A 13,528-nucleotide genomic window follows, 5' to 3' on the forward strand; every position below is an offset into this window, starting at 1 on the left:
CTAAGGTGTGCCAGAGGTGATGCACTGATGCTGAGGAGGCATCAACAGCTATGGGACTGTAGAACCCTCTCAAATGTAAGCACTGGCAGTGTCTGCAGAGAGATCGTGAGACGCTGAAGCAGAGCTTAGCTGCTGTTAAGCATGTCATCTGCTCGCTAACACTCAGAGCGCAGTGTTCCCTAATCACAAAACATGAACCAGTCCCGATGGATTGAATGGAGGACTCTGAATCTGAGCAGTAGTGTTATGAACATATCTGAGCATCTCTCCTGCCCTCTTGGATTTGGTCACTACAATGCAGTTGACATCTGTATCCTTGAGACGGTTGTTATTATCTTGCTAACTTTTTTAATTATTGCGGGTAACTTAACTGTGATATTTGTTTTCCACTGTGCTCCACTTCTGCACCATTATACCACCAGCTATTTTATCCAGACCATGGCCTACGCTGATCTTCTTGTTGGAGTTAGCTGCTTGGTTCCTACCTTGTCACTGCTTCACTATTCAACAGGTGTCCACGAGTCCTTGACCTGTCAAGTTTTCGGATACATCATCTCTGTGCTAAAAAGCGTGTCTATGGCGTGTCTTGCTTGCATCAGTGTGGATCGCTATCTCGCTATAACAAAGCCTCTCTCCTATAACCAACTGGTCACACCTTGTCGCTTGAGAATCTGCATCGTTTTGATCTGGATATACTCTTGTCTAATCTTCTTGCCTTCCTTTTTTGGTTGGGGAAAACCTGGTTACCATGGAGATATTTTTGAATGGTGTGCTACCTCCTGGCTAACTAATGCCTATTTTACTGGCTTTATCGTGTGCTTACTGTACGCTCCCGCTGCCTTTGTCATTTGTTTCACGTATTTCCACATCTTTAAAATCTGCCGGCAGCACACCAAAGAGATCAATGATCGGAGAGCTCGATTTCCTAGCCACGAAGTGGATGCTGCTGGGGAGACTGGGCACAGCCCTGACCGCCGCTATGCCATGGTGTTGTTTCGGATAACCAGCGTGTTCTACATGCTGTGGCTCCCTTATATCATATACTTTCTGCTGGAGAGCTCTAGGGTGTTGGAAAACCCGGCACTTTCCTTCTTAACAACGTGGCTTGCTATAAGCAATAGTTTCTGCAACTGTGTGATATATAGCCTCTCCAACAGTGTCTTCAGGCTGGGACTGCGGAGACTGTCAGAGACAATATGTTCATCCTGTATGTGTTTAAAAGACAGGGATGTACGGGACCCTAAACCAAGGAAACGGGCTAATTCCTGCTCCATTTAAAGAGAACTGGTGTGTGTCATCAAACACGGAGTTTTGATAGTATTTGCTATATCTGGGAACTTACCAGAAGAGGAATGTTTACGTGATTAGTGTGCTATGCTGTTAGAGCTGGGTTTAAAAGTGCTTTTGGAAAAGAGAAAGGCTGCTCTAAGAGGGGTCACTGAACTTTGCATATAGCTCTTGTGCGATTGTGAGGAGAGCCATTCAACAGAGGTGACGAAGAAAGTCAGAACTAAAATCTTCCAAAGGGCATGTTATACCTACCACATCAAAGGAGGTTCCTCATAAAATAAATAAGTTAGTTACTACCTTATATTTTTGCCCTTGTAGAAAAGTTATCTTACTATCTTTGTGTCAGAATATACTGTAGCCTTCTGAATTTAAATATATTTAAGAGGCAACAATCAACTACACAGTAAGTGGCTACCTGTAAATTATATTCCTGAGGACTTACAGTAGATGTTGCAGATTAATAACCAGCTCTGTCTCTGCTCACATCTTGTACAATTTTCAGTTCTACAAACAGTCCGCGACGCATAAAACCTACACCAGGCATGATGCTTTTGGATAAAATGGCACATTCTGGTACAACTTTCACAGGCCCTTGCCCTCGTTTTCCCTGTTATTTATTTATTTATTTATTTATTTATTTAACTATTTTCTCTCCATTCTGTGCATCTCTAAATTCCATCAAGTTGCAGTGGTTCAGTTTGAGGACACCTACAAGGTAAAATGAGTTTCAAATCACTCTTCCTGGAGAAAGCAATAGCCTTTCCTGGCCAGCTGAGTATCTGCAGCTGCCTGTGTACAATGACTTTTTCAGTCTTTCATTCTCTCAATCCTGTTAAATTAGCACACGGTATGGATGTAGTGTCCTTTAGGGTGTACTAAAGCTTTTTCTTTATTGGCTACACAGATAATCCTAATGCAAATATGATAATCGCACACAGCAGTGTGCGATTCTGCTTAGAAAACTAAAAATAAATAACAGAACCTTTTCTTAGGGAAGTCTGAATAGCTTACTGTTGTAGCTGTCAATCCTTTGTGTGAACCTAGCTTGCACATACTGTATTCTTTTTTATCAAAAATTTTTTTAGAGAAAATGTAAATTGTGGTCTGTGCCTAATGTTTTCATAGCACATGGAATAGGTCAATGCTACAGGATTAAAAAAACTATACGCATTTTAAGAGAAATACTTCTGTGCAGTTGTTGAATCGATGTTTGTTAGACAAGTGCTCTTGGAGAAGGTGAACAAGACAGTTTAGTATTAAATACAGGCAAAGAGCTTCAGTATTTCCTTTTGTAGTGAACTGACTTTCAGGTCTACTGATTGAAACTTTTTTATTTTGCAAGGGTGCACGTTAGGTTTGTGTAATAAACTGCCAGGGGTTCAGATGCATGCCAATCAAGAAAATATTTAAATTATTATTTTGAACCAAATGTAATTTTCTTAGATGGTTATTGGCTTTTAAAGAAGGCCCAATTATTGATTATTGGTGCCTTTTAACACTGCACTATTATTCCTTCTTTCACCAAAATGCATATGTAAAGACTGTGCCTATTACTTTTTGTACCAGAAGCTAGCCACGTTTGCACACCTGTGGTTTGACTCTAGATCTCCCTTAATTATGTACTCTGTTTTGTTGAGGTGGTTCTGAACCCCTGTACATTTTTAAATGTGTAAGAAAGTTGAAACAATGGAATAAAGTAGTATTATGTATATCAAACCCAGCCTTGGCTTTAGTTCCCTGCTGTTACACTCTGTTCTCTGTGAAAGTTCCTCTGGGCTCCGATCAACTTACGAAGGAACTCATGAAGGACTTACAAGTTCACTATTTTAAATCCCAAACTCAAAGCTGTTTGCTTTCTGTCTTAAGCGTTTGTATGCTGGTTTCTAACATTGCACAACCTTTAAAGCAGATTCAAATACATCTTGAAACGTTCCTCTGGCTAAGCTGAGCTGTTGCTGACAATTTGCCCTGACCTATTAGGGAAAAACGAGTAGCTCTCCTTGTGTGGACCTCGTATTCCTCCACGTCTATGGGAATGGGCCTGTCGCCTCCTTTTGAAAAGTTGCTGTTTATTTCCAAAGATTATTTTGGGCTGCTCCAGAAGGTTGTGTAAGCCTGTCTCTTCTCTCAAACAAGACCTGGATTTGTTTAGTTCTGTGATCATCTGTATCGTTTCCTGCTTAGTTGGGTTCTCAGTGTGCAAGCCTTAGTCAAGGAACAGTGAAATATCTCATTTCTCCCAGCTCACGCGGCTGGTGCCATACTGATAACGTAGTTCTACAGCTGTGCTCCAGAGCTGGGCGCTTCCTGCTTCTGGTTTTGTTGGCAGTCCTGGTAACGGGTTTCTGTGTCACATCCAGAAGTTCAAGAAAAGCTCTAGAAAATCCTTGAAGTTGGTCAAACCTTTTATTAAAAACAAGAAACACAGCTAGAAGGCAGTAGAATATGTATTTAGCGTGGTACTGTAACTACAAACATGTAGAAATACACAAGCTAACTCATTTGTATCAGTAGTGCCTTAGTTGAACCCTGCTTGTATAACCTCAACAGAGTTGACACGCATCAACTCGGAGCTTTACTGCCTGCAGGCGGGAGGCCGGGACGGAAGGCTCCTTTCTGCAGAGGCTGCAGCACAAAGTTACGCGCCAGCCGCTGGCCCCTTGCCCCACGGGGCAGAGTTAGCAATACGTCCCTCTCGACCATCGTGCTGAGCTTGTTGAGTTATCAGGTGGGAGTGAAGATTTCCCTTTTCCTTAGGCAGGCTTTGAAGGGAGAGAATATAGCAGAAGTCCACTGCCCTGCATACAAATCCTAGCTCCCTATACTCCTCACTTTTTTTTCTTTTCTTCCTTAACCATCAACATAGCGTTGGTGGAAGAGCACTAATTTGCTTGTCGGGAGCCTGAATTTCACTTTCTGTAAAATCACACTTCAACCTGTTGTCTGTAAACCCGAGTCTCCTACTTTCCCGGAAAGTGTCAAATTAAACATCTTCAGCAGAGTTAAATACTGCATTTCCTATTGCTATTTTCAAGGTGATAGGATTTGACCCAGTGGTCAGTCATGTGAATTTTTAAGTTTAGTATTTCATTTTTCAAAAGTGCTTTCTAAACTCATAATGTATTTATATTTTTAAGGGAGGTTTGTTATTGTTTTACTAATGCTATCTGAGGATTCCAGCTGGTGCTGACTTCTCTTCCAAAAATGATAAAGCCAGACGTTTTGATGGATAAAAAAAGTCCAACAGAAATTTCAGTCATTCAATCTGTCACTTTTAATTTTCAATCTGTAAAAAGTTCCATGATGTTGTATGAAAATCTGATTAAGGAATGGGACTTTTAAAGCTGGCATCTCTTACACAAAAATGTTTTAAGCGTATATTATCCCAGTTTCATATGCCTAAAGTTCTTCATGACGTATAAAGTAGCTAGTAATAAGATCACCCCATGCTAACTAAATAAATAGACTTGATCGCATCATTGCTGATATTATAGGTAATAGCAAGGTAATTGCCAAAACTTTAGGTTCCTTCCTTAAAAAAAAAAAAGAGTCAGGGGAAGCTAACAGCTACTTATATGTAAAATAGTAAATAAAAGGTTAATGTGAAGAGAGACGTCTAATAGGTAAGCAAAACAAACATGCATAGAGTTCCTTTGTGCCGGTAGGTTTCTCTGGAATACTTCTGCTTGTAGTAGGCAAGGTAAAGGTCAATTGTGTTACTGTGTTTAGAAACTCATGTCTCCAGCCTAAGGAAAAGGAAAAAAAAAAATCCTGTAATGGCAGAAAAAGTGCTACCAGGAAAGTAATTTTTTCTTCACCAACTACTATTTGCTTCCTTCTTTTCTGGAACAGCTAAGTGAATTCCTCTTCAAAATAGTCTTTAAAGGGAAGGGCAACTGTAGTAATGAAAAGCACAAGGCTGTCTTTTAAGTGTTTACTTACTGTTTTTCTTATAGTAAGATTTTTTTTTCCACTTACAAACCCATCTTGTGATTGTACTTGGTAAAGCATGAGGTCTCACACTAGGCTTATTTTTGTGCAAAATCTTTGTGCGTCCTCTGCTGAAAAGTTGTGTTCTGCTTTACTGAGCCACCTTTCCCAGGTACAGTTTATGAAGACTTTTTAAAAATAGCATTTATTTCGTTTTTACAAATATTTTTATGTCATTAGTGTTTGCCAACTGAATATCTGTAATCATGCTCAGTTTTTATCCTCACCAAAATTAATAAAAATGTCTTTTTTTTAGTAAAGTAACTTACCAGTCAATATTAGAAATTGGCTATTGAGAAAAGGTGGATCAATATAACAACTTGCAATTTCATTAGCTTCTTATCCTGTGTATGACAAATGGAGCTTAAATATAAACAACAGATAGTTGCTGCAACAGGGTATCAAGTTGCTGGGAAATGCATCAGGGTTTCTACTCTCCCAAAGCTGGTTTTCAACGTGAAACTGTTTCATCTTTCCATATGGCAGCTGTAGCCCAGCAAATAACCATATGGATTTTTTTTGTGCTGCTGTTGGAGTGTCGAGGCTCTGTACGCCAACGTCCGAGCTGCTGCTGCAGCGAACGCGCCTTAACCAGAGGTCTGGCTCAGTCCTGGAGCTGGCCTTGCCAAGGAGACGTGCCAGAGGTTCATCAGGCCATGGGTGCCGTGGAGGTGGCAGTGGCCTCCTCGGCTAGCCTCTAGGATCGGCTCATCTGCAGGGCTTTCAGTTCTGCTGTCACTGCCAGCAGAAGGATCGGTTTAAGCCTTTGACTTCCTGCCCCCTTTACCCCTGCCCTTTCTCTTTGGGCTGTTTTAAGTGCGGGGTCTACATCGTTCAACAACTTCACTGAATTAGGTAAAATATTTCGTGTGTCATTTGACTGGCAAAACCTGGCATTGCTTTGTTATCTAGGTGATGATTAATTTTTAGGCCTTTCCAGAAGAGGAAGCATCTCGGAGGTAGCGTTTTCTTGTCACTTGCAGATTGCCTGGAATGTTGCTTAAAGACAGCATTTTCCAAAGACCGCATGATTTTTGCTATACCAAATACCAAGTTAAAGTAAAATCTGATTTTTTTCCCATTTATCCTATATGAGGTTGTTTTTTTTTTTAGTTTATACTGAATTCATATGTAGATCTCTGCAGTCATTAAGTGTTTTTAATTGTTAACAATGGACTATGTCATTATTGTAGATCAGTGGGATGAAAGCGATTCAGAAGGATATTTAAGGTAGCTTCCTACTCACAGATTTTTCTAGTCAAGCTTAAATGATATGACTCCTTTCTCCATCTGATGTTAGGAAAATCCTTCCAGAAAATATGATGTGAGCTCAACAAGCTTTAAGTGCTAAAGGAACAGTACGTGAGTGGAGGAGAAGCTGTTAATGGCTCTGTTCCTCAGCACAACCTCAAGAAAACATCAACAAAATCTAATCTCCCTTCAATATCCATGATTTCTGTGGACTTTTCCTTTCTCAAAGTACTGTGAAGGATAGGTCGAATATAAGGAAACCTTAGTGCTGTCAGCTGTGCTGACAGGAGGCTGGGAAAAGCAATTTCAGGCAGTAAAAATGCCTGGAGATTTTGGGATTTTATCACAGTCTTATGCTGACTCCTGCCAAACATAACCCTCTTGAGAAGGTGATAGAAATGCTACAGGCTTTTCATTTTACTCTTAATCACCCTGTGACTCGATTTGAGCAAAGCGAAGGCGATTCTGATCGAAATGCGACTTCTATAAATGCAGTCATTACCAGGCAAAAAAGTTGTACGTTTTGTATATGGTATTCACTCAGGCCTCAAGGCTTGTAATCTAAATTTTACCATCAGCAATATCAGAAAAAGTGACAAAACACAAAGTTTTTTGAGAAGACGAAGCTCAGAGATGTCAGCATTAATCACACGAGGGTGTTTCTGCATCTTGGTGATACTGCTTTTTGGTTCTGTTTTCTTTAACTGAAATGCATATGCCTGTTGTCTTGTTTCTCTTCTTTTGTAAATTATTTGAATAAGCACAAATTCTTTTCATCGTGGAAGAAGTCTGTTTTATGAAATATTTTCATGAAAAATTGGATAGTGCTTTGGAAAAGTATGATTGAGTGCTCCCTGGGAGAAAGTGCAATGTGTTCCTTATAGAACACACAAGTGCTTTGAATTTCATACACTTCAGTTAGGGAGGTCTTCAGATGTCTGAATGCAGTGAAGGTTTCTAGTCCTTGAATGTGTCTCTCGAGTGGTATTTATGCTTGTGCATGTATTATTTAAAAGCTGTTCTTGCGTGACATTTGAATTTATAATTGCAAATGGACAAGTGGTATTTCCAGCGATCAGGCAGATTCGTTCTGACCTATGAAAGACATCTGCTGAACCCACAGGCTGTTGAGGCTCCCGGAGTGATGGCAGCGCACGGGTTCTCGTGAGCTGTGCTGTTGTGGGGGGACAAGGCCGGGATGTGCGGACTGAGGCGGGAGAGCTGCTGGATGAGCCTCTCCGTGGCTCTGGGGGGCCGGGCACGGCAGCGGTGACCTCTGGCTGAGTACTTTGTGTTATTGCCATTGTGTTACTCTATGTCTGTGCTCACATCTGCGCTTAAACGCCAGTTGTCAAATACAAGACATTTGTGTCATTTTGGAAGATGTATTCTCTCCTCTTTCCTGCTGAGATTCCTGTAGATCCCTTTCAGTACCGTGTGCCATTTAAACCTCTGATTCATGCTCTCTGACTAAACCTGCCGTGGTTTAACTGGTTCCAGTTGCAGCAGCAGAGGCAGCAGAACGAAACGTGCCTGTGCCTCGCCTCGCCTCCTTTCACCTCGGCTCTCCCAGGTCAGCCTGGCAGCCCCGAGCAGCGCCACGTTTCAGCGTCCGGGCTGTGACATCCAGCACGCTGGTGTGGCCGCCAAGCCCTCGTGTGCTCTCGTACCTGCACTGCGTGGGGTTCAGCAGCCAGAAAAGGGCTGTGGGAGACAGCTGAAGGCAACAGTGCCTTAAAGGGCTTCAACAAGGATTTTGCAGGGTTTAGAATAGTAAGGAAATTAGTAGAAAGTTTTTTTGAAAAAAGGGGAAAAAGAGAGCTTCGTATACTGTGAGTAATGAATTACTGGGTCAAGAACAGATTGATCTCTTTTTCACCTATGCCCTCACAAGGAAAACAGGATCTTCATCAGAGAGTTTTAGTATAACCGGGTGGATTTTGGACACTCCAGTTTTTGTAATGATAGTTGTGCAACTATACATATTTAAGGCTTGTGAACAGTCATATAATGGCAAGGTTCCAGTGGCAGCTTTTTCTTCATTTCAAGGGCTTTGGGGACCACTTTGTGGCTAGAGTCAGATAAACACCAAGCATATGCTAAAACAACCAAAGCCAAAACAGCCAACACTGGCTATCGGTGAAAGACCTTTATCCAAAACTGCTTTCTCCATAATATTGGCTACTTAATGTTTTCCAGGCCACACTTCGTATTGGCGTATGAAGATGACGTAAAACACTAAGAAATCTAATAAATATAATTACATAATATCATAATAAAATTAGTTTTAAGATTTTTAATTTTTCAACTCAGGCCTTTAGGAGACCATATTTTCTGATGTTCGGTATCTTGGGATCCAATTAATTATTTTCCTTTGTTGGCTGTGCTTTACTTTGACCTCTGGTGTGTGGTTTTTTATTAATTCAATCTTAAATTTGAATTTGAATTTTAAATTCAATTTTGCTGTTACTTAGATATGTTCTTCACTTGACTCATGTAAAAGCCTTTATGAGAATATTAGAAAGATCATGTCCTTCACGGGAACACTATCGAGCCTTAAATCTACTTAGGATGTATTCCATTGTACCTAAAAGAAGCTGCTGTTGTACCTTTTCTACCAGATTTCAGGTGTCTTGGCAATAAGCCTCAGCTCCAGGTGCCAAGTTCTCCAACCTCTTCTGTTGAGCTGGAATATTATTTGCCACTGATTTTTTTTGTAAATGTTACTGACTAAAGAAACTCTGTTTTGGCAGTGAATCAACATTTTGGGTGGGATTTATGAAGATACCTTCTGTTTCTATTGTATGTATTTCCTTTGATTTTGATGAGAGTATGTAAGGGTTATTGCTTAAGTGCAGCTAGAAGTTGCGTCCATGTTATCCCTGTGAATTTGTGGCTCCTTTCTTCTGGTTTGCCCTTCTTCTGGCTTGGGAAGCTCTTTTGGGGGGGAAAAAGTGTGTTTGTGATGGTTGGTGGTTGATACAATTGTGCTTTGATGGTTGTTTTATTTTATGAATTTCACTGCATTAGCGATGCCTGTATTTTAAAAATAAAAATCATGGCAAAGTGCTCTTGTAATAGTGGTATTGATTTTGTTTGTGGTAGAAAAATAAATTTATAGCAAGACAATTTTCACTGGTAAAAGGAGATTTGAAATGTGATGTAGGTGAGGAACACCTGCTGATAATTTATTTGGGGAAAGATTTGAATTTCAAATGGCAGCTGAGATTCAAGAAAGAAATGTAAATGCTGATCCTGAAGTAAAGCAGCCCTCATTTTTCAGCTGGTAATGAAACGAGTTGTGTCCGTCTCCTGTCAGCAAGAGGTTCTGGGTTACCAGAAGTTGTCATATGGAAACGTTAATTTAACAAGCAGCAGTCAACCCCAAAGCTATGGGACAGTGGCAGTTATAATAAAGGAAACTATTAGAAAGCATCACTACCATCAGCGTGGCATGCCTGGGTCTTGAATATTGTGTGCAAGCCTGGTCTGTGGTATTCCAGCTGGAGGAGTGGTGGGGACCTCCTTGGCTCTGAGGCAGAGTGGAGGGCCTGGGGGCTTGGGCCTGGGGTTTGGGTCCGGGGCTTGGGCCCAGGACTTGGTTTGGGGGCTTGGGCTGGGGACTTGGGCCTGGGGGCTTGGGCCTGGGGCAGGAGAAGGAGGCGCAGGGCAGTGAGAGGCCTGCACAAGGCCTGAGTGCCCTGGGCAGGAGGGCGGCTCGCAATTGCTCGCTGTCTCCCTTCCAGTGGAATAAAGATTGAGGTAGTGGGATGAAAACAAAGCCTGCGGAGTGAAACTGGGGGATGTGCTGACAAAAGACACTTTTCCATAGCCACCGTTAGCACCTGCTGTTGCAGGCGGCATAATGCCAGAGCTGAGGGTCAGCTTGAACTGTCTGCTCTTAGTTCCTGCTGTCGCATTGTTGCATCTTTAATACTTTTCTTATACTAACCTTGCATACTCCTTTTCATAGTTTTTCTGTCAGGAAGAGAATGCACAATTTACTGCATCTGGTTTTTATGAATAAAATTGTGAGTGAAACATGGACATCTGTGGCTGTGCATCTTTGTGTGTCTGTGGAACACGGCTGTGAGAATAGAAGTGTCAGGATGATCAAGTGTCCCCATCTTTTCTGCCTGCTGAAGCAGAATATCTGCTGGAAGAGCACCATCAAAGCAGTAGTTCTGATATCAAGTGATAGGGGGTAAACTTTTCCTTTTTTTCCCCAGTAATCGTACTAGCTAGGAGCCATTTTCAGCAAGTGTTACTGGCATTTCACAGCAAAAAGGGCTTCTTAGCCCTTTCTAAACATCTTTGTTGTCGTTGTTTTAAAATACAGAGTTGACCGAAGTTAACACGGGAACTAACAAGGCCCCACAGTGAACAAGGCAAGTGCCTTGATGAGCCATAGTAAGGATGGAGTATGACTGTGTTGTTCAACTAGTAATTAGCAGCATGTCATTTATTTTCAGAAACAACGCATCATCCATTCAGAAATAAAACCAAAATTCAAACTAGAATTCTGTGAAACTGGGGCTGATATATTTATGGAGTTGGAAACAGCATCTAGTTTGCTCTGCCCGTCAGTGTATCTCCGTAACTGTATGTTCTCACTAGCTTTTTGTAGAGGAGAGCTGTTTCATCCCACTCCTTTCATTCTGCAATTAGATAAGTTAAATATGGTTTGCCCCTAATAACATGTTCTCATTTTCTTTTAAAACCAGCATCAGTAGTGGTGTTCTGCGAATAAAATGTGATGTTTGATGTACATTCAGGTCCTTTCCCCACTTAGATGCCTCATATAAACATTAGTGCCTTGACTGGTTTGTGTTCTTACACAATTTAAGCAGGCTTGCAGAAACCAGCAAGACCATGGGAACTTTTAGTTTTCTTCTGTATGAAGTGTTTTTCAAATAATAACTGATATACTTGTGCAGTTGACCTTGAAATTTCAGGCAGATATTTGGTTTATACTATAGCTTTGTGTTTGGGAAACATTCTTGTTACTGCTAATTTAAAACACTGAAAAATTAAGGTATAGGTACTGACAAGCATTTCAGACGTGCCTCCTAACAGCATTTACATTCATGCACAGAAAAATTTCGGTCTAGAAGTCAGCAGAACTTTGCAATATTTTCAGCAAGATGCCTTTTTGTAGCTTTTACATGTGGCAGCTTGTTCCAATGATTAGTTGTAGGTAATTTGGTTCAACACTTAATCCTTTCTTCAAGTAAAATTCCCATTGACTTTTGCAGGAATCTTGGAATTTTAAGGAGCCTTGGCTCAGTTCTCTACATTCAGTCTACCAGTGATATGGAAAGCCTTAAACTTGTGATTTTTAGGCAAGTGCATGACATGACTCATGATTGGCTCCATTACAGTAGAAGGGAATGCATCAGCAGCATTACTAATGAGAACAGAAGTCTCACAGAAAAAAAGTGTGCATCTGTGTGTGTGTGTGTGTATGTTAAAGTGAAAATAAAGTTAACTTATGTCCAAAAAAATTCACATTTTTCATCTCTGTTAAGAAAAACTGCTAAAATGCTAGACCATAAAAGAAAAAAAGGAGTGAACGTTTCAATCAGGTTTGCTACATTGCACTTCATGTTTTCAGTCCAATTCCAGAACAAGCAAATTGACCAGCAGGATTGCAAAACAGTATTAATTTTCCATGTATGTAAACATGCTAATTGTAAGGGTATTAAACTATATTTTGTAAGATTATTAAAAAACTGTAGATATAGATCGTTATAGTAAACACATGACAGTTTAAAAAGTATAACTCCAGAACATTGTTTTGGAATGACTGTGTCTGAATTCCAAAGAGTTTAGCTAAATTTTATTGTAGTTTCTTTGTTGAGCCCTCCCAACCCAATCTATTCTGAAAACCGTATCGCATTGCTCTTATCTTGTAGTTTAATAGCATATTGACAGGTTTTCTTTAAGTGAAAGAAGACCATATGAACATAAAAGGCTCTAAGTATTTTATAATAAATTCATTCATTCAAGATCAAGTCTTATTTTTCATTATTGCCATCTGATACTGTCCATTTTACTTGACAGAATACTTGAACATTCAAAAATAGTGTTGAAATCTCAAATCCTTTAGGAAATATATATATACATTTTTTAATCGAAAACACATTTTTCTATTTATGTGAGACTGTGATCCTCAACAACAATCTTATTTAATTGTTCACTGTTGTGTAGAATTTTTGTTAGATATTTAACATGGTTCCTTGACTACTGCTACAAGAAGCTTTTTTTCTGTGAGAGTATTCCACATAACAGAAGACTGTTGGTCACGCTTCAGTTTATTATTTGTGCCTTCTTTATTGTCCACAGGAAAATAATTTCATGCATATAAATCAAGTTCAGGTCATATCTTTTGCTGTTACAGCTGGACAAAATGTTTCATCTCGGTTCAGTCTTGTCAGCTCTTTCTGGGTCTTTGCAACAGCATCCCTAGCTGTATTTGAGTGGGCCTGCTTTCTTATTAATCGTTTTGCTTTAAAATTAGGGCAATATTTGCATACATTGTGTTACATTTGTATTTAATTGTTCTTAAAGTTTCATTAATTCAGATAGATTTAGGGCCTGATTTTAGTATTTGGTGCCAGTAGATTTGTATCCTGTCTTGCTCACTGCCACAGTCTCTTACAAGTGGTTTGGAAGATTGGTAACTTGGATCCTCATCAACCGTGTAGTTATAGGTTGTAAAACAGGCAGCCTTCAATTCACACTCATTTTATTAGTAGTAAGGTCATTCACAAGAGGTAAAATGGTGTGTAGGAATAGACACAAGCCCATGCTGAGGTCTCTTTGACCCTGTGTTCTGCAATTGTGGCTTTAAAGATATCAAACCTAAAACCCACCCCAAACTCACAAACTGAATTCCTGAAGCCAGGACCTACTCAGGCCATGTAGGCCTGCGAGCAAACTTCAGGTGTGCAAGCACATGGATTGAATTTCATACACACAAGGCAGAAGCTACACG

At 40.2% G+C, this 13,528-nt stretch overlaps 2 protein-coding genes across 10 annotated transcripts in view; both read left to right on the top strand.

The window, feature by feature from the left end:
- Positions 1-13,528, top strand: part of RABGAP1L (RAB GTPase activating protein 1 like) — a 253,556-nt gene that overhangs the window by 87,580 nt on the left and 152,448 nt on the right. The gene's annotated exons all lie outside the window — the stretch shown is intronic.
- The window catches only part of GPR52 (G protein-coupled receptor 52), a 30,358-nt gene that overhangs the window by 1,719 nt on the left and 15,111 nt on the right, over positions 1-13,528 (top strand). Inside the window, exon 2 of the mRNA XM_080601931.1 lies at positions 1-13,528. This exon is cut by the window's right edge and continues 15,111 nt beyond it. Within this exon, the coding sequence (XP_080458057.1) occupies positions 193-1,278 (1,086 nt within the window). The 5' untranslated portion in view covers positions 1-192 and the 3' untranslated portion in view covers positions 1,279-13,528.

This window comes from Anser brachyrhynchus, assembly GCF_964034855.1.
Source record: "Anser brachyrhynchus genome assembly, chromosome: 8".
Taxonomy (NCBI): domain Eukaryota; kingdom Metazoa; phylum Chordata; class Aves; order Anseriformes; family Anatidae; genus Anser; species Anser brachyrhynchus.